At 39.8% G+C, this 22,080-nt stretch overlaps 1 protein-coding gene across 5 annotated transcripts in view; it reads left to right on the top strand.

Annotated features, from left to right (window-relative positions):
* CDC14A (cell division cycle 14A) overlaps positions 1-22,080 on the top strand; it is a 180,824-nt gene that overhangs the window by 100,594 nt on the left and 58,150 nt on the right. For all 5 annotated transcript variants that reach the window (XM_004263082.3, XM_049708398.1, XM_004263081.2 and 2 more), the window contains 2 exons: positions 1,458-1,545; positions 8,319-8,549. In XM_004263082.3, the coding sequence (XP_004263130.1) occupies positions 1,458-1,545; positions 8,319-8,549 (319 nt within the window). The remainder of the gene's footprint in view (positions 1-1,457; positions 1,546-8,318; positions 8,550-22,080) is intronic.

Raw genomic sequence — 22,080 nt, 5'->3', positions numbered from 1 at the left:
TTTTTATAACTGGGAAGAAACATCTGCATTTTAAACATGAAAATTATACAGCCAAGTTATGATTTTTGTGGAAATCAAATCTAATGGGTAGTATAAGTAATTAAAGTAGAGGCTCCAGGTTTCCTTGGTGGGATTACTCCAGTTTATTTTAACAAATACTTACGAGCTCTTACAGCAGAGTGCAGACTCCATATTGACACAGATTCCTACCACTGAGGTCTGTGCCATGTAGTGGAGCAGAGAGCCTTTTCTGTGGATAACCTTGGTCCAGCAAAGAGAACTGCCTTCCTTCCCTGCCTGGGGAGGTATCTATGCAGTGCTATAGAGGGTGGAGACTTGGAGACTAAAAGCTGTGCCTGGTGGTGGAGGATGGGAGTAGGACTGGTGTTGGGGGTGGGTGAAAGAATGCTTAGGGGAAGAAGAGATGCATATGTTTTGTGATGCATTGCACAGCTGTGTCCCAGTAGCCTGCAAAGTTTGGGTCCCCTCAGCCCTGCCCCAGTGTTCCCTGGGTTCAGAGGCACACCAGGAAGGGAAGGAAATGAAGGAGGTAATGGAGCAGTGGGAGGATGCTTGGCCCCTTGCCTGGTCTTCAGGCCTTCTCTGAGGATCCTGGAGTGTGTGGACCAGAGGCTGACAGCTGGTGATCAAAGTCAGCCCACTGATGTGTTTTATTTGCTTTCCTAGTATTAAAAAACAATTTAAAACAGTCAACATTTCAAATATAGAGAGATTTTACATGAACATCCAATTGGAAGATCAGCTATATTCAGTCAAGTTTCCCTGTGGTCAGTTGGCCAGAGCTGAGGAGCATTTGCCTTTATTTATGTCTCTTGCCTGACCCTTGTAGCTGTTTGGTTTGCAGCTCCTGCAGGAGACTGTGGCAGTCTCCAGTTTGTGGTACACCCTGAGGGTTTGATGAGCCTCTATTCCTCACTCCTGTCTTCTGTTTCCCCGTCTAAAAATCAGCACTGACAACAGATAGAAACCTGTAAAAACAAACAAAAAATGGAGGTGTGTTCATCATGACCCTGATATTTATAGATTTTTTCATTGTTTAAAGTATGTTTACCATGTTCATGGAAAGTGCTTATATTTTCTGTCTTCTCTTATTTCCCATTATTTCTTGCTGGGGCAAGCAATGTTTTGTTTTCATTTCATTCCATTGCAGAGTGGCCAAGAGACAAAATTATTTTCAGCAAAGTACCTCCACTTTAAGTAAAGTTTTCTAAACTTTTCTTATGGTCTAGATAAAAATTTTTTGAAGTGGACTGAATTCATAACCATTTTGAGAATCAGATGCATGTTTTTATTTTAAGCTATATTATTTTGTCTTCATGTATGTCCAACTAGTCTAGTACTAATAGAGTGAAAAACGGTTATATTTGTAAGGGTTTCCTAAATTGTATAAGAATTATAAAATATTTTTCTTCTCTTTTCTCACAAAATTCTCCCAGCGAGTTGAAAATGGTGACTTCAACTGGATTGTTCCAGGAAAATTTTTAGCATTTAGTGGACCACATCCAAAAAGCAAAATTGAAAATGGTAGGTTTTTATTTACTTTACCCTCCAAAAATTTATTTCAATTCATCTTCTTTGAGTTCTTAATATCCTCAGATAATCCTTTCTATTGGTAATATTCTCCAAAGAATATTTATTAATTAAAAAAATTGAACAGTATTTCAATTGTTAAATTACTAATTGAACAGTAATTTGTGTGTTAAATATTAGAGTTTAGTAAGTGGAACTATAATCACTGTTTTAAGACTATCAAATTTTTAGGTTGCCATAAATAGGGTGTTCACTTTACCTTGACCCAATTATTAAAGAAGAATCTGAGAAACCAACTGGTCAAAACAGTAAGCAGATTGCTGAACTCTATCAGTGGTTCTCAGATTTATTTGGTGGTGGTGGCGTGCTATACCTCAAGGTATTCTTTGGTAACACCATGTTGAATAATAATGATGATGGTGACAATAGGTGTCATTTATTAAGTGCTAGTTATGAGCTAATCACAGCATCATCTCATTTAGTGCACACACAACTCTATGAGGTGTAGGAACTATTACCTCTGTTTCACAGAGGAGGAAACCGAGGCATATGAGTAGGAAATTTGCCCAAGTTCACAAAGTAATATGCAGAACTGGTGATACTCCAGCCAAGAGCGGGGCTCCTAAGCATTGCCACTACACTGATCTGTTTAGTTCCATCATGGCAACTAGGAACAATTTTCTAGCTGACAATAATTAAATTACTTACTTGCAGTATATGTAGAGCCAGGGGCATACATATTCAGGAAGAAAAAGCATGACAAAAAAATAAGCCTCTTGAATGAAACATGATAGGCTATGTGTGTTTTCCCATTAACATATATTTTTTACTTAATTATTTTTTTTAACCTCAGATTCCCAGAAGACAAGTAATGATAGGTACCAAAGGTTTAAGAATAGTTGATGGGAGAAGTACATAAAATTAAAAAAATATCACCCATGAACATAATAGCTCCTTTTTGCTCCCTCTCTAGTCTTAGAGCTGGAGCACTAGTCCTTGGAGGAACATAATTTGAAACCCTTAGTCTAGATTTATAAGTTTATTATTCTTTCATAACCATCATCATCATCATAAGTATTTATTCTAAAATCTAGTGTCATTGTATATGGTTATTCATGCATTTAGATTTGATAATTTTTTTTGAGTTTCCACACATATGCTTATCATTTTATACCTATGACATATCTCACAGGGAACTCTGCTTAAATCATGGGGATTGAATCATCCGCTCTGGGGATGGGTAATCCAGGTCTACAGAGTTACCCTAACAAATAGGATGTCTCTGTACTGAAGCCATAATTAGATCTTCTCATTTACACATTTGCTCATGAATCCGGTTCGCTACAGACATTGACTGAATAACCTGTTATGTTGGCTTGTTAGGAATAACTTGTTAAGTGCCTGAGGAAACTGCTTTCCACCGTTGGTCTTTCAAGACAGGATTGATTAAACCTCCCTTTAGCCTTCTGTGCAAAATGATCTGACTCAGACCCAGAAAACCTTAGTAGGTGTATGGTTTCAGTAGCGGCTTTGTTGTTGGGTGTTCATTTGGTGAAACTGAAAGAAATTTGCCATATAGGATTCACTTTTTAAATGAAATTTTCTTAAAGAGAAGATGAGAGGTGTAATTTAAAAAACCCATTTAAAATATTTTTATAGAGGTAATGCATGATTTTTTTTTAAAAAGAAAATGCAGATGAACTCATAAAAACAGCATTAAAGTGACCTATAATTCTACCCACGTTTTCTAGGTTTACTAGTTGGTGGTGGGATTATTGGGGATTTTAATTTTCTTTCCATCTGCTTCTCTGTATTTTTTATTTGCACATATTTTTTTCTCTCTTAAAGAATATATATATACACACACACAGACTTACAAAAATATTCCTTTTTTTTTAACTAGCATGGAGTCATAACATGATTACTGTCTTATAGCAGCTTTTTTTTCACTTAATATATCACATACTCCTTTCCATGGCAATAAATGTAGATCTTCGTTATAATTTTCCATGACTGCATTCAATGACTATGCCATAATTTTACTAATCAATCACTTAATTTTTGAATGAGATCTAAGTTGTTCAATTTTTCACTTTTTAAAAACTACAGTGGTTGGTATACATGTCCATACATCTGTTTTGCAGCCCTGGTTTCTTTTCTAAATTCTTAGAAGTAGAATCACAAGATAAAAGGACATATTTTGTGGTCAACTGTTACTTGTCAAAAGTCTTAAAAAAATTATTTTTGGTCCTATATTACAATATAGGGAAATAATTATCCACCATTTGCTTATATGCTGGGAGTGGTGCTGATAAGCCTTTTGTGCACACCTCATCTATTTAATAAGCAGAAACACTCCCTGGAACAGGTGGTAGTTATTTTGTGGAAGAGAAGATGGAGACTTGGTAACCTAACTTGCCCAGGTTGACATAGCCAGAAAGTGGCAGTGTGTGGATTCAAACGCAGGTCTCTTTGATTCCAAATTCTGTGTCCTTTTTAATTTTACTACAGAGAAAGAACATGTTCACTACAGAACTGTAAGCAATCTAGATAAAAAGTCACCTGTAATTATATAATCTAGAAATAACCACTGTTGAGATATTGTTCTCTCTATATCTTTTTTTTCTATGCATATACTGTGCCCTCTCACATTGAGAAAAAAAGGTGTGAAAGTGCTGCTTACCTAATACTTGCCAGTTTTTATGTCTAGAATAATTTCATTTAAGGCTGTTGTTGGTAAAATATTGATATTTTACTGGAATCCCCATTTTAAGATCTGATATTCACTAGAAGTGTCATTTTTTTTGTAAAGTGGTTTAACTCTGTAAATTCTTTTTGAACTTAAGACTTTTTTTTTTTTTTTTAGTTGAGAAACCCCTGTATTTTCTGAGGTGGCTGAAAGTCATCTTAGGGGTCTGTTAGTAGAAAAAGGTAGATTTTTTAAGGAGTTAGCACTGAAATAGCTGTTGCTAGGATGTAGCAAAAGGAAGCACTAAAACCTTGGGGCCTGGCAGAATGCATTATAGCAGTCTTAAGTGTGTGTTGTCAACAGAGACCAACTAGGAGTTCCTTTCAGCCATCTTTGCTCACATTGTTTTGACAGGGGGGACAAGAGGAGCCCTAATAACCCTTTTTTGATTAAACAAGTGTGACTTGATAAATGAATAATATAGCAGTAGAACAAATTGGATTTCAGATTTTCCCCCAAAATCCTCAAACTCTTAGGTGGCAATGTCCTCATCTCTACTTCAGAAAGAAAGAAAGAAAAAGGAAAGAAAGAACAGGGAAAGACAGCTCGAGACAGGGAATCCAAACAGTTTGAAGCATCAGCCTGCTCATTGAATGAGAGAAGCTAGGTGTGAAGAGCCTGGGCTGCTTGAAGTCTGGCTCTGCCCCTAACTGGCTGTGTGAACTTCGTTGAGTTCCTCAACTTCTCTCATCATCAAACGGGGAAATAGGATGCACATTGCAGGCATTTGGTGAAGATTAGGGATATTATAGGAAGTGAGTGCCTTGCACAGTGTCGGGCACATTAGTAGGTGCTTATTAGGTAGCAGATATTCTGATTACATTTTTATCATTAATGAACCTGATAAACATATTTTATTGCTTTCCACATTTGCCTGCCTGTTTTGCAGTTTTTACTTTTAATAAGGAATGGGTGGACTAATCATTTGACTCTGCTGTTCTTCTGTTTCCTTTAAATGAGGTTCTGGGAAGAGATGAATTTTACAATCTCTCTTTGCTTTGAAATTGGTCAGCGCCAGGGCTCTGCCTGTGCTTTACTGATGCCAGGGCACCATCTAGTGGCCAGATGGAGTAAGGGTCGGATGAAAGCTCGGTCAGCTCCGTGCACATTGCTAAAACCAGTCCTCCATCAGAAGCAACCAAATACATCGAAAACAGTTGTTCAGAGGTCAGAAGATATTGTCATTGTTGGTTATAACTCATTTGAAACGCTTTTGAGGATTTTTAAGAAGCTTCCTCACAAATCCAGGAAGTGCAGCCCCTCATGTTCACGTAAGGTCCCTGTTTTGGAGATTTAACAAATAGAATTGAGTTGGATTTTACCTTAAATCATCCCCAGCACTGGCCCTAGAATCTGACTGTCAGGGTTCAAATGCTGCCTCTGTCTCTTCCCAGCAGTGTGTGCCTGGGCCAGTTCACTTTCCCAGGCATCAGTGACTGATAATTGTAAGGTTTAATGAGATGATATACATGAAACGCTTAGCTTAGTGCCTGGCACATAGTAAGCGCTCAATAAATGTTAGGTGCTATGATTACCATTACTGTTATTATTTCAGTGCCCTATTACCATATTTGGATAACTGTTCAGTGTTCTTTTCTCAAAAGATATAAGCAGTTTCTCTTGATAGTAGATTTAGGTATATTATCTGTAATGCCATTTACTCATGATGGGAATTCATATATGTAAAGAGAAGCTCTTACGGCCTTGGTGGAGGAGGGAAGGGACAGACACCAAAAGAACCATGAGCGTGCTTCCTGACAGGTGCCATCATAGAGGTGCCAGTGATCACTAGGAGCCCAGGGTTAGAAGTGCCTGTCAGACTGTCACACCACGCCCTATCCCATGTGTTCCTAAGCCCTCTCCTTCCCACTCCTTACATGATAGAAAAGCTCTTGTTTCCTTATGCCAACCACAGTTCTTTTCCCCTTTAGGCTGGAAAATGATTTGAGCACACAAACCAACTAGGAAAACAGATTTGATTTTTTTCCAAGTGGAAAGGATCTGTTTTCTCTAAATGTGTATAAGTCACTGTTTCTACACAGAAGATCGTAAGTAAGCTCTGTCTTACCTGTTTGCTCAGAAGCAGCCTGGCTTGTGAAAGTCGTGTATGTGGGCTGCGGATTAGTTAGGCCTGCCCGCCAATGCTGCCTTCACCCCTTGTGCGACCTTGGCTAAGGCTGCCAGCGAGGGCTCTTGGTTGCACGCAGCAGGTATTGGAATTATGCTGGGGAGCTCACAGTCTCCAAGCGAAGGCTGGAAAATGAGGCTTAGAAAATGAACAGGGTCTAAGGGAGGTCATGTATCAGCAGGATCCAGGCAGGAACGGAAACCACTTTATTTCAAACAGAGGGAATGCAATATAAGGAATTTGTTAGAAAGCAGGCTAAAAAGTAAAAGGGCAACTTGGAAAAAAACAGCATATTAAGGAAGAAATAGCTATTGCCTTTAAGGCAACGAGGGACAGAAAGGAAAACGTGAGGTTAGCAGGACCTGGGACCTTGGCAGGTGCCGGGAGCTCCGAAGGGCTGGTGCTTGCATCTGGAGCCTGAGGAGTGGGGACCCTGAGGCTGGGCTGCAGGCTGGTGCCGGGAGTGCCAGACTAAGCTGGGAGTTCCTCTCTTCTGCTGCTGAAGCCATGCTGGCAGGAAAACAGAAGACATCCCTTCTCCCTCTTCTGGCCTCCAGTTGCTCCGGCAGTGCTTTAGTGACTCCCACTTTTCAGATGGACGGGAACCCAGTGGGAAAGGTAGCTTGGGAAATGTTGTATGTACACCCCAGCCCCAGCATATGAGTTGGCTTGCAACTGAGAGAAAATAGGAGATGACCAGGCTATGCAAGATTCGAGGCAGTAGGAAGTACAGCCACAGTGCAGAAACTGCTGGTTCACTTTGCTGGCTGCTGCTGCCCGCCCCACTCGGAGCCTACCATCATGAACGAGTTCTGAGCGAGATCCCCTCACCTGGTATGCCCTGAATGGCTTACAGATGTGGTAATCAACGGACTGAGAAATTAGTCCTTTTAAACCATGGGGCCACTAGGCAAGGCTTGCAGTGGTCAAAGCCCCCAGTGGTCACCTTGGTTGATTGGCCAAGTCGAGGTCATATGTCTGTAACCCAGCTGACTGCAGCTCCACGTGATGCTGGACCCACTCACAGTAGAACGGTGGTTAGAGCCCGACCACTTGTTCTTCTCAAAAAAGAAAATGTCTACAAAAGTGACCGCTCAACATCTAGTTTCTTTTTTTTTCTTCTTTTTTTTTTTTTTGCGGTACGTGGGCCTCTCACTGTTGTGGCCTCTCCCGTTGCGGAGCGCAGGCTCCGGACGCGCAGGCTCAGCGGCCATGGCTCATGGGCCTAGCTGCTCTGCGGCATGTGGGATCTTACCGGACCGGGGCACGAACCCGTGTCCCTTGCATCGGCAGGCGGACTCTCAACCACTGTGCCACCAGGGAGGCCCTCTGTAGTTTCTTAACTGTTACATGGGGTTTATTATTTTTATCTTAATAGGCTGTTTTGAGAATTAAAAGAAATTTATGCAATTGTGACTTGTACATGGTAGGTGCTTAATAATCAGTCTCTCTTGTGGGGGACCGCATTGTAGATTAAAACTGTACACCTGGCAAAAAGGCTGCGGTTCAAAAGTATTTGTCAAGAGGAGTAGAAAGGACAGAGTCCTTCCAGGCCTACTGTACACATCTGAGGGCCTCAGGAATGCCTTTGTTTTGGCTTGGGAGGAGTGTGCTCCCAGGATTTGAAGCCTAAAGCTTGAGGTTTTGAACGTTCACAAGCTATTTCCAATACTCAGAAGAGGTTTTTTTTTCCCCCCTCCTATGGTGTTTTTCTCAGTTTTTCAGACTGCTGCTTTTAGGAACGTTGCTTCGACCTTACTCTCTCCTGAAATGTGCTTTCCTCCTAAGCTCTGTTGAGATTGATCATCTTTATTGTGAAGGGTTTTCGTGTTCCTGGGTTACTTAAGACAAAATGCGTGCCTTTTGCTTACAGCCCCTGCTTTCCTTTAGGTTATCCTCTTCATGCCCCCGAAGCCTACTTTCCTTATTTCAAAAAGCATAACGTGACTGCAATCGTGAGGCTGAACAAAAAGATTTACGAGGCGAAGCGCTTCACCGATGCTGGCTTCGAGCACTATGACCTCTTTTTCATCGATGGCAGCACACCCAGCGACAACATCGTGCGAAGGTTCCTGAATATCTGCGAGAACACGGAGGGGGCGATCGCGGTTCATTGCAAAGGTGCGAGCGAGGAGGCCTCGGTGGGCACTGGGTTTCTGAGAGGGGGTGAGCCAAAAGACAGCAAAACGTGAAACAAAACCAGTTAGCGGCTTAGGAAGCAGATGAGTTGTTTTTAGTTTGAGAAAACTGGAACACAAACCCATTTAAATGACCCCTTCCTAAAGAAAGGATCGCTTGGATGTGGACAGTCGGTGGTGTGCGGCTTTCTGGACAAGGCAGTTGTTCTGGCCTTACCTTCCCCAGTTCACAATCGCTGACACCAGGTACCATGAGGAGGGGAAATCGCAGCAGCACCGTCGGTAGGCTGGCACGGTTGTCAGGAGGCAAGGGTTGTTTGTTCCCCTTTCTCCTTCTCTTCCATAATTGCCCATCCTTTTTCCATCCTCCTCCACCCATCTGATATTTAATGCTCCCATTTCGTGACCCAGCTATCTGGAGCCCCACTTCGCACCCCCCCTTCCTCTCCCCTATTAGCCTTTTGCATCGTGGAACAGAGTGTCTTACTTGACCATTGCAAGGGGGTGGCAGCATACCTAACCCTAACCCTGACCCTAACCCTAGGGGCGGCAGCATACCCGGCTCATCGCTAGCTTCCTTGCCACAGGTCTGTTACTGCCTCTTTGAAAGATTGAAAGACTTATGTAAATGCATCTGTGGTCTCCAGGAGTGGGTACTTTGGTACAGGAGTCGCCAGATTTAGCAAATAAAAATACAAGATGCCCAGTTAAATTTGAATTTTAGATAAACAGTGAGTACTTTTTTAGCATGTCTCAAATAGTGCACCAAACATACATTCTGTATTTTACCTGGCAACCTTGCGTCAGCTACTCAGAAAATATGAAATACCATTTGCTCTAAGCCTAGTTGTTATAGACTCTGAGGAGGCTCGCATGGTAAGATTTTCCGGCACGGGGGAAGGTATTTTACGGGGGTCTTTCTTTTCAGTGAGCAGAAATCACTTTGGCCACCAGGGATGGAGCCTCTAGTTCCTCACATGCAGCTTTTCATATCGCCACTGGGTGGTGCTGTTCTCCGGTGTTGAGTCTGAGAACCGGTTTCTGTCGCGTTTTATGCTAATTGTCTGGTAGGTGTTGGGGATTGTACTGTTCTTTTCATGTGCCTAGTGCTGCTGTAACTGACTTACTCAGACGAGGTGGCTTTGGTTCTAACAGAAATTAAAATACCATTTTGTAGGCCCTTGTTTCTATGTTTAAGATTTGAGTAGGTGGAGGTACTTTGCTGAACATGTGAGCAGTAACTGGAAGCTGCATTTTGCGGGAGCCCCGGCGAGGGAAACAAGCTGCACGTGGCCCCTGGTTCAGCGGAGGGCTCCTCAGTCAAGCTTCGTCCACGTTGACAGAGCCCCCTCCCGCCCCTCCGCGTTTCTCAGCAGGACGGGGCCCCGACTTGCTGGACTTGCTGGACTTCCTGTCTTGGGGGCGCGGGGGGCGTGGGTCTGTCAGGAAGGACTGCTGCTTTCGGTTCTGCCCAGGTCACTGTGGGGTTGGCGGTGTCTGCCTTGCCCCCGAGTGATCCATATGCGCTCCGGCTTTGCCTCTCCATCCCATTTTGTTAAAGATTGCCCAGACCCAAGGAAAAGCCTGCATTTCACACGCAGTCGGCCCTCCGTGGTATCCGGGGTTTCCGCATCCGCCAAAGTGACTTTAAGGGACTTGAGTATCCCCAGATTTTGGAATAAGCTGGGGTCCTGGAACCAATCCCTCGCGCATACCAAGAGCCCATTGTATTTCAGCTATAAGTGGAACTTGAAAGCTAATGGGAATATGGCAGCTGCTAACGTTTAGTAGGAGCTATTCATATGTTCTGTTTCAAAGCTTATTTTTGTGTCATAAAAATCAGTATTTTTCCTGGGATTAATTTGGCCTTATTTCCTAATCAATTAGTTTTATGGTTACCAAGGCATATAGTTTCTCTGCCTGTCATTGTCTTGGATTGACAAATTCAGGGGAGGAGAAATGCAAAGCTTTCCCTGAAACTCAGCATCTCTCTTGATATTATTCCTCACCTGACAAACATTGGGAAAATGAACCGCTCTGGTGTTAAACATTCTTGTTACAGGTATTCTGTTTATTATATCCTTGACTTGTGAATGTTGACCTTGTAAAGAATATTTTAAGAAATTCATATATTTTATGTTGCAGAGGTTTTTATATTTTAATCAGAACCTTTAGCATCGAAGTCAGTTCTTTTATAGGAAGGTCACAATTACAGGTGGTGACATCTTTTTGAGAGTGTTATTTCATTTGCTTCCACTTGTACACACATGTAGGATTCTTTCATAAGGATTACACTTTTGATTTAATTACAGCTGTATTGTTTTAAATAGCGTGGTTAGCTACTATAGGCCTGTTAATTATTTCGACATCTGCGCTAATTAAGTCAGCTTAGTTTCCTGGGAATTAAAGCAGCACTGAGCATTTTAATTGAACTATAAGGAGGAGGGAGAGAGACCCTTATCCAATGTCAAATGAACTTTGGTAGCCGCTGAAAAAAATGACTATTTCATGCCTCAACGTAAAGTACTAAAAATAGAGACAAACTGGAAACTAATTTTCTGGGAATGTGTGAAATCTTACAATGATTCAATATCTGCAGTTTGCCTTCTGGTTGATAAAAGGAATGGCTATGATTTCGTGACATTCTCTAGCACAAATAATCATTAAACAAGAGCAACATTGGGATGTTCCAGTGTGTGATTTTTGATGTTCTATGGGAGTTTCAGAAAACGCCTGGAACTGTAAGGCAATCAGTGCTTAACTTGTTATAAATAGAAGACGTTTCAAAGTCTTCTCTTGCTGTGCCAGGGAGCCCTTTAATTATGAATGCTTTAAAAAATTTGTTAAAGTTTTTATAGAAACTTAGTGAACTGTTCCTATTCTGTTGAACTGTGGTAAGAGCTCCTAACTATTGAGTGCTAAGTAGGTTCTTTTTATAGATCTAAATTATAGACTCTTTTTAAAAGGGGGAAGCAACTTTAGTTTTAGAGAAAGTTGAAAAATTTCTGCACCACCTTTTTTCCTTGGTGGTGAGTGTGTGTGATGAGGAATGCAACCAAGGGAACGGGCAGCCTCCTGCACAGGGAGGGGTTCAGGGAGAGACAGTGTTGTCTCCGTAGGGAAGGCCATTTTCTTCCCAGATAGAGACCCAAATTGGTGACTTGAAGGAGGACACTGGAAACCAACTGGGCTTCCTGCTTCAGGCTGTCCAGCTGTGTTGTATCAACATGATTGCTTGTAGTCTCGTCAGATGTCTGAGGACTTAACAGCTCTGCAGAAACAGAAAATATTTGCTCTGGGCACAAACATGAAGGCAAATAACTCATATTAAAGGAAGAGAGTCCTACTGAGACCATGATTAAGCTTCACTCTTTTCTAAAGAATGTCGATGTTTTATCTGGGGTAAAATGTTCTTCAGATGAAAACAGGACACACACACACACACACACACACACACACACACACCCCTCATCTAATAAAATAGTGTAAATATAATTTTTAAAAAGGAAGAGTGAATGGGAAGGGAATGCCAGGCATCCGTAAACATGAGCTTGATTGTAATTTCATTTACATTTTTGGTATGTATTCTCAACCTCAGGTGATACTGCCCTCAAGGGGGAAAAATTGTTTTTGGGTGGTAAAAAACATTTTCTTTTTCTGTATACAGTGTAGATTTATACACGGCACATAAAGAAATATGTGGTCTGTCTGTGACAGTAAAATTTCATGGGGGACAGTTAGGAAAAAAATGCCTAGAGGGGCTCTTGGTTGGGGGGAGGACAATAATGAAGAGAAGGTTGAGAAACACTGACTTAGAGACATGCGTTTTTAAAATTTTCACATTTATGAAACTAGGATGGATCTTAAAATTGATCGCATACCATAGTTTAATTTTTTCTTAGTGGAACTTAAATAATGGTGTATGTTACACCGTTAGATGACATGGTATCTTAGATTTGCTGAAAAATTGTGTATTTCCAAGTAGTGAGGAAATTAGAGAAGATTCTCTTTATTATTTGACTAGAAAAAGATGACAAAAGGCCTCCTCCTTTTGAGGGAGAGGTGAGATTCCGAAACATATAAAAAACGAAGGCACCAACACTTTCCTATGTCCTTTTCTAACTAAATGTTTTCATGGATGACCTTGTACCAATTTTCCAGGCTAGAAATATCCGTTGTCTTTAGCTTTCTCTGTAACCCAATCAAAATGTCTTTCTAATTCAGCTCTTCGTTGTTACCACTGTCTCCCCCGTCCATGCCTGTCAGCCAGCCTTGCTCCTGCCCCAGCCTTCCAGCTCCTCTCTCTGGCTCCCGTCTCTGTCCTTTGCAATCCAGAGGTATGCTGCTGCCTCATCCACCTGCTTTTATCATGTCACATTCTTTGACCCCAAATACATTTTGCCCTTTACATTGATTAAAGGCAAAATCAGATTTTTGCATGATACCAATTGTATGTTTATTAGTTGTTGATAATATCATGAATTTCATAATACTTTTTTTTTTTTTTTTGCGGTACGCGGGGCCTCTCACTGTTGTGGCCTTTCCCGTTGTGGAGCACAGGCTCCGGAAGCGCACGGTCAGCGGCCATAGCTCACGGGCCCAGCCGCTCCACGGCATGTGGGATCCTCCCGGACTGGGGCACGAACCCACGTCACCTGCGTCGGCAGGCGGACTCTCAACCACTGCGCCACCAGGGAAGCCCCCATAATACTTTTAAAATGAGTTGAATTTCGTTCATCAGAGGCTCATCTACATGTTTGAGGAGTAATAACACATATATGCAGGAGATGTGCCCTAATCAATGCTCAGAGAACTTTGCATCTGGATTTGGAGATTCCCAAATAACTCAGCAGTCTTTGGTGTCTTTGGCCCACAGTTGATAACCTGCTTCTGCTAAGTACAGGTTCCTCCACTTAAATCAGAGGTGCCCTTTAATCTGCCTCCTCTACACCCATCTGCTCTTATTTTCTACTCAGCACACACTGACACATTCTCCAGACCAGCCAGGCTTTCCATCACTGGACCCTTTGCTGAAAATGTTCCGTGACCTTCCTATTCTTTAGAGTCTGTTGTAGTCCTTGTCATCAATGACACATTCTTTGAAGACACCAACAGCTCACACAGTCCCTTTCTTTGAGAGCCCAGTTTCAGTTTAAACCTAATTTCTTTGCTTCTTGGTTAATATTCTTGTGTCTACAACTTCTTTGATAACGTATCCTGGTCAAAATTATATCCTCTACTTGCTTATCTCCTTATCCTCTGAGCAAAACCCTGTCCTGAGTAGCTTGTAGACAGCAAATAAACATTGGACTAGCTGAATCAAAGGATTAAAAGCAAAGAGCCACTTTGTCGTTTCTAAGAAGAAGAGTATACGATAGGAAGAGATTAAGTAGTGGAAAAATAACTCAGCACAGTGCCTTGCTCATGGGTGGTACTTAACAAATAAAAGTTTATAGTACTGAATTTAATTCCAAGAAGGCAGATATGGAAAGATTTAGAAAATGCTTGTAAATAAGCATTAATGGCTCAGTACTGTATATCTCATGAGGGCAGGCGTCCTGCTTGTCTTCATGTTTCTGGCCCCAGTGTCTGTCACAGCACCGCATGCTCAGCCGGTCTTAGTATTTGTAGAATGGAGTGACTGAATGGATGAGCCGAGACTGGAAAGACACTCACAGGACCCCTGGGGATTTTAGTCCTGAATTCCATATTCACTTGTTATGCTGATGTGAGTGAACTGGTTAGTATCTTTGGGCTTCAGTTCTGTTGTGTGAACAACAGTCACCATATTTGAAGACCCTACAGCTTGATCAAATTTTTGAATATTTTGGGAAAAGAGGAAGCCAGTGTAGATTTAAAAAAAATGTCTAAAATGTAAAATCCTATCACTTTTTAAAAATAGATTTTTATTGCAATATAATTGCTTCACAATACTGTGTTAGTTTCTGTTGTACAACAAAGTGAATCAGCCATATGCATACATATGTCCCCATATCCCCACCCTCTTGAGCCTCCCTCCCATCCTCCCTATCCCACCCCTCTAGGTGGTCACAAAGCACCGAGCTGATCTCCCTGTGCTATGTGGCTGCTTCCCACTAGCTATCTGTTTTACATTTGGTAGTGTATATATGTCCATGCCACTCTCTTACTTTGTCCCAGCTTACCCTTCCCCTTCCCCGTGTCCTCAAGTCCATTCTCTACATCTGTGTCTTTATTCCTGTCCTGCCCCTAGGTTATTCATAACCTTCTTTTTTTTTTTTTAGATTCCATATATATGCGTTAGCATACGGTATTTGTTTTTCTCTTTCTGACTTACTTCACTCTGTATGGCAGACTCTAGGTCCATCCACCTCACTGCAAATAACTCAATTTCGGGTTTTTTTTATGGCTGAGAAATAGTCCATTGTATATATATGTCACATCTTCTTTATCCATTCATCTGTCAATGGACACTTAGGTTGCTTCCATGTCCTGGCTATTGTAAATACTGCTGCAATGAACATTGTGGTACATGTCTCTTTTTGAATTATGGTTTTCTCAGGGTATATGCCGAGTAGTGGGATTGCTGGGTCATATGGTAGTTCTATTTTTAGTTTTTTAAGGAACCTCCATACTGTTTTCCATAGTGGCTGTATCAATTTACATTCCCACCTACAGTGCAGGAGGGTTCCCTTTTCACCACACCCTTTCCAGCAGTTATTGTGTCTAGATCTTTTGATAATGGCCATTCTGACTGGTGTGAGGTGATACCTCATTGTAGTTTTGATTTGCATTTCTCTAGTAATTAGTGATGTTGAGCATTTTTTCATGTACCTCTTGGCCATCTGTATGTCTTCCTTGGTGAAATGTCTGTTTAGGTCGTCTGCCCATTTTTAACTGGATTGTTTGTTTCTTTGATAATGAGCTCCATGAGCTGTTTGTATATTTGGAGATTAATCCTTTGTTTGTTGTTTCATTTGCAAATATTATTTCCCATTCTGAGGGTTGTCTTTTTTATGGTTTCCTTTGCTGTGCAAAAGCTTTTAAGTTTAATTAAGTCCCATTTGTTTATTTTTGTTTTTATTTCCGTTACTCTAGGAGGTGGGTCAAAAAAGATCTTCCTGTGGTTTATGTCAAAGAGTGTTTTTCCTATGTTTTCCTCTAAGAGTTTTACAGTGTCTGGTCTTACATTTAAGTCTTTAATCCTTTTGGAGTTTATTTTTGTGTACGATGTTAGGGAGTGTTCTAATTTCATTCTTTTACATGTAGCTGTCCAGCTTTCCCAGCACAACTTTTTGAAGAGGATGTCTTTTCTCCATTGTATATTCTCACCTTCTTTGTCGTAAATTAGGTGCCCATATGTGCATGGGTTTAACTCTGGGCATTCTATCCTGTACCATTGATCTATATTTCTGTTTTTGTGCCAGTACCATACTGCCTTCATTACTGTAGCTTTGTAGTATAGTCTGAAATCAGGGAGCCTGATTCCTCCAACTCTGTTTTTCTTTCTCAAGATTGCTTTGGCTCTTCGGGGTCTTTTGTGTTTCCATACGAATTGTAAAATATTTTGTTCTAATTCTGTGAAGAATGCCATTGATAGTTTGCTAGGGATTGCACTGAATTTGTAGATTGCTTTGGGTAGTATAGTCATTTTCACAATATTGATTCTTCCAATCCAAGAACATGGTATATTTCTCCATCTGTTTACGTCATCTTTGATTTCTTTCATCAGTGTTTTATAGTTTTCTGAGTACAAGTCTTGTGCCTCCTTAGGCAGGTTTATTCCTAGGTATTTTATTCTTTTTGTTGCAATGGTAAATGGGAGTGTTTCCTTAATTTCTCTTTCTGATTTTTCGTTGTTGGTGTGTAGGAATGCCAGAGATTTCTGTGCATTAATTTTTTATCCTGCAACCTTACCAAATTCATTGATTAGTTCTAGTAGTTTCCTGGTGGCATCTTTAGGTTTTTCTATGTATAGTATCATGTCATCTGCGAACAGTGACAGTTTTACTTCTTCTTTTCCAATTTGTATTCCTTTTATGTCTTTTTCTTTTCTGATTGCTGTGGCTAGGACTTCCAAAACTATGTTGAATAAGAGTGGCGAGAGTGGACATACTTGCCTTGTTCCTGATCTTAGTGGAAATGCTTTCAGTTTTTCACCATTGAGTATGATGCTTGCTGTGGGTTTATCATATATGGCCTTTATTATGTTGAGGTAGGTTCCCTCTCTGCCCATTTTCTGGAGAGTTTTTATCATAAATGGGTGTTGAATTTTGTCGAAAGCTTCTTTTGCATCTATTGAGATGATCATATGGTTTTTATTGTTTAACTTGTTAATATGGTGTGTCACATTGATTGATTTGTGTATATTGAAGAATCCTTGCATCCCTGGGATAAATCCCACTTGATCATGGTGTATGATCTTTTTAATGTGCTGTTGGATTCTGTTTGCTAGTATTTTGTTCAGAATTTTTGCATCTATGTTCATCAGTGCTACTGGTCTATAATTTTCTTTTTTTTGTGATACCTTTTTCTGGTTTTGGTATCAGGGTGATGGTGGCTTTGTAGAAAGAATTTGGGAATGTTTCTCCCTCTGCAATTTTTTGGAAGCGTTTGAGAAGGATCAGTGTTAGCTCTTCTCTAAATGTTTGATAGAATTCACCTGTGAAGCCATCTGGTCCTGGACTTTTGTTTGTTGGAAGATTTTTAATTACGGTTTCAATTTCATTATTTGTGATAGGTCTGTTTATATTTTCTAATTCTTCCTGGTTCAGTCTTGGAAACTTGTACCTTTCCAAGAATTTGTCCATTTCTTCATGGTTGTCCATTTTATTGGCATATAGTTGTTTGTAGTAGTCTCGTATAATCCTTTGTATTTCTGCAGTGTCTGTTGTGATTTCTCCTTTTTCATTTCTAATTTTGTTGATTTGCATCCTCTCCCTTTTTTTCTTGATGAGGCTGGCTAAGGCTTTATCAGTTCTTTATCAAAAAGAACCAGCTTTTAGTTTTATCGATCTTTGCTATTGTTTTCTTCATTTCTTTTTCATTTATTTCTGATTTGATCTTTATGATTTCTTTCCTTCCACTGACTTTGGGTTTTCTTTGTTCTTCTTTGTCTAGTGGTTTTTAGTGTAGGGTTTGATTGTTTATTTGAGATTTTTCTGGTTTCTTGAGGTGAGATTGAATTGCTATAAATGTCTCTCTTAGAACTGCTTTTGCTGCGTCCTATAGGTTTTGTTCATTTTGTTTTGTTGTCATTTGTTTCTATGTATTTTTAAATTTCTTCTTTGATTTCTTCAGTGATCTCTTGGTTATTTAGTAGTGCACTGTTTAGCCTCCACGTATTTGTGTTTTTTACAGTTTATTTCCTGCAGTTGATTTCCAATTTCATAGCGCTGTGGTCAGAAAAGATGTTTGATATGATTTCAGTTCTCTTAAATTTTCTGAGGCTTGATTTGTGACCCAAGATGTGATCTATCCTGGATAATGTTCTGTGTGCACTTAAGAAGAAAGTGTATTCTGTCACTTTTGGGTGGAATGTTCTATAAATATCAATTAAATCTATCTGGTTTATTGTATAACGTAAAGCTTGTGTTTCCTTATTTATTTTCTGTCTGGATGATCTGTCCATTGGTTTAAGTGGGGTGTTAAAGTCCCCTACTATTATTGTGTTAGTGTCGATTTCTCCTTTCATGGTGTTAGCATTTGCCTTATGTATTGAGGTGCTCCTATGTTGGGTGCATAAACATTTATAATTGTTATATGTTTTTCTTGGATTGATCCTTTGATCATTATGCAGTGTCCCTCCTTATCTCTTGTAACAGTCTTTATTTTAAAGTCTATTTTATCTGATACGAGTATTGCTACTCCAGCTTTCTTTTGATTTCCATTTGCCTGGAATATCTTTTTTTATCACTTCACTTTCAGTCTGTCTGAGTCCCTAGGTCTGAAGTGGATCTCTTGTAGACAGCATATATATGTGTCTTGTTTTTGTATCCATTCAGCCAGTCTGTGTCTTTTGGTTGGGGCATTTAATCCATTTACATTCAAGGTTATTATCGATATGTATGTTCCTATTACCATTTTCTTAATTCTTTTGGGTTTGTTTTTGTGGGTCTTTTTCTTCTCTTGTGTTACCTGCCTAGAGAAGTTTCTTTAGCATTTGTTGTAAAGCTGGTTTAGTGGTGCTGATTTCTCTTAGCTTTTGCTTGTCTGAATAGCTTTTGACTTCTCCATCGAATCTGAATGAGATCCTTGCTGGGTAGAGTAATCTTGATTGTAGGTTTTTCTCTTTCCTCACCTTAAGTATATTCTTTTTGTTTTACTTAAGTGAAAAAAAACTATGTGATTTATTAACATATTAAAGCTATAAACCTATTAATGAAAATTTCAAGCAAATCTTCCTTAATTTATGTTTTGGGAGAATTTGTTTCAATGAACAGGGTAAGAGAGAACTGCATTCATTTTTTTTTTTTAACATCTTTATTGCAGTTTAATTGCTTTACACTGGTGTGTTAGTTTCTGCTTTTTAACAAAGTGAATCAGATATACATATGCATATGTCCCCATAGTCTTCCCTCTTGTGTATCCCTCCCTCCCACCCTCCCTATCCCACCTCTCTAGGTGGTCACAAAGCACAGAGCTGATCTCCCTGTGCTATGCGGCTGCTTCCCACTAGCTATCTATTTTACGTTTGGTAGTGTATATATGTCCATGCCACCTTTCACTTTGTCACAGCTTACCCTTCCCTCTCCCTATATCCTCAAGTCCATTCTCTAGTAGGTCCGTGTCTTTATTCCCGTCTTGCCCCTAGGTTCTTCATGACCTATTTTTTTTTCTTAGATTCCATATATATGTGTCAGCATACAGTATTTCTTTTTCTCTTTCTGATTTACTTCACTCTGTATAATGGACTCTAGGTCCATCCACCTCACTACAAATAACTCAATTTTGTTTCTTTTCATGGCTGAGTAATGTTCCATTGTATATATGTGCCATATCTTCGTTATCCATTCATCTGTTGATGGACACTTAGGTTTCTTCCATGTTCTGGCTATTATAAATAGAGCTGCAGTGAACATTTTGGTACATGACTCTCTTTGAATTATGGTTTTCTTAGGGTATATGCCCAGTAGTGGGATTGCTGGGTAGTATGGTAGTTCTATTTTTAGTTTCTTAAGGAACCTCCATACTGTTTTCCATAGTGGCTGTATCAATTTACATTCCCACCAACAGTGCAAGAGTGTTCCGTTTTCTCCACACCCTCTCCAGCATTTATTGTTTGTAGATTTTTTGATGATGGCCATTCTGAACGGTGTGAGATGATATCTCATTGTAGTTTTGATTTGCATTTTTCAAATGATTAATGATGTTGAGCATTCTTTCATGTGTTTGTTGGCAATCTGTATACCTTCTTTAGAGAAATGTCTATTTAGGTCTTCTGCCCATTTTTGGATTGGGTCGTTTGTTTTTTTGTTATTGAGCTGCATGAGCTGCTTGTAAATTTTGGAGAATAATCCTTTGTTGGTTGCTTCATTTGCAAATATTTTCTTCCATTCTGAGGGTTGTCTTTTGGTCTTGTTTATGGTTTCCTTTGCTGTGCAAAAGATTTTAAGTTTCATTAGGCCCCATTTGTTTATTTTTGTTTTTATTTACACTTCTCTAGGAGGTGGGTCAAAAAGGATCTTGCTGTGATTTATGTCATAGAGTGTCCTGCCTATGTTTTCCTCTAAGATTTTGATAGTGTCTGGCCTTATATTTAGGTCTTTAATCCATTTTGAGTTTATTTTTGTGTATGGTGTTAGGGAGTGTTCTAATTCCCTACTTTTACATGTACCTGTCCAGTTTTCCCAGCACCACTTATTGAAGAGGCTGTCCTTTCTCCACTGTACATTCCTGCCTCCTTTATCAAAGATAAGGTGACCATATGTGTGTGGGTTTATCTCTGGGCTTTCTATCCTGTTCCATTGATCTATATTTCTGTTTTTGTGACAGTACCATACTGTCTTGATTACTGTAGCTTTGTAGTATAGTCTGAAGTCAGGGAGCCTGATTCGTCCAGCTCCGTTTTTTGTTCTCAAGATTGCTTTGGCTATTCGGGGTCTTTTGTGTTTCCATACAAATTGTGAAATTTTTTGTTTTAGTTCTGTGAAAAATGCCATTGGTAGTTTGATAGGGATTGCACTGAATCTATAGATTGCTTTCGGTAGTAGAGTCATTTTCACAATGTTGATTATTCCACTACAAGAACATGGTATATCTGTCCATCTATTTGTATCATCTTTAATTTCTTTCATCAGTGTCTTATAATTTTCTGCATAGAGGTCTTTTGTCTCCTTAGGTAGGTTTATTCCTAGATATTTTATTATTTTTGTTGCAGTGGTAAATGGGAGTGTTTTCTTAATTTCCCTTTCAGATTTTTCATCCTTAGTGTATAGGAATGCAAAATATTTCTGTGCATTAATTTTGTATCCCGCTACTTTACCAGATTCATTGATTAGCTCTAGTAGTTTTCTGGTAGCATCTTTAGGATTCTCTATGTATAGTATCATGTCATCTGCAAACAGTGATAGCTTTACCTCTTCTTTTCCGATTTGGATTCCTTTTATTTCCTTTTCTTCTCTGATTGCTGTGGCTAAAACTTCCAAAACTATGTTGAATAATAGCGGTGAGAGTGGGCAACCTTGTCTTGTTCCTGATCTTAGAAGAAATGGTTTCAGTTTCTCACCATTGAGGATGATGTTGGCTGTAGGTTTGTCATATATGGCCTTTATTATGTTGAGGAAAGTTCCCTCTATGACTATTTTCTGGAGGCTTTTTATCATAAATGAGTGTTGAATTTTGTCAAAAGCTTTCTCTGCATCTATTGAGATGATCATATGGTTTTTCTCCTTCAATTTGTTAATATGGTATATCACATTGATTGATTTGCTTATATTGAAGAAACCTTCCATTCCTGGGATAAACCCCACTTGATCATGGTGTATGATCCTTTTAATGTGCTGTTGGATATTCTGTTTGCTAGTATTTTGTTGACGATTTTTACATCTATGTTCATCAGTGATATTGGCCTGTAGTTTTCTTTCTTTGTGACATCTGTGTCTGGTTTTGGTATCAGGGTGATGGTGGCCTTGTAGAAAGAGTTTGGGAGTGTTCCTCCCTCTGCTATATTTTGGAAGAGTTTGAGAAGGATAGGTGTTAGCTCTTCTCTAAATGTTTGATAGAATTCGCCTGTGAAGCCATCTGGTCCTGGGCTTTTGTTTGTTGGAAGACTTTAAATCACAGTTTCAATTTCAGTGCTTGTGATTGGTCTGTTCACATTTTCTATTTCTTCCTGGTTCAATCTCGGAAGGTTGTGCATTTCTAAGAATTTGTCCATTTCTTCCAGGTTGTCCATTTTATTGGCATATACTTACTTGTAGTAATCTCTCATGGTCGTTTGTATTTCTGCAGTGTCAGTTGTTACTTCTCCTTTTTTATTTCTAATTCTATTGATTTGAGTCTCCCTTTTTTCTTTATGAGTCTGGCTATGGTTT

The sequence above is a fragment of the Orcinus orca genome, chromosome 1 (assembly GCF_937001465.1).
Source record: "Orcinus orca chromosome 1, mOrcOrc1.1, whole genome shotgun sequence".
NCBI lineage: Eukaryota > Metazoa > Chordata > Mammalia > Artiodactyla > Delphinidae > Orcinus > Orcinus orca.
The sequence above is the reverse complement of the archived record's forward strand: the minus strand, read 5'-3'. Positions and strand labels throughout refer to the sequence as shown.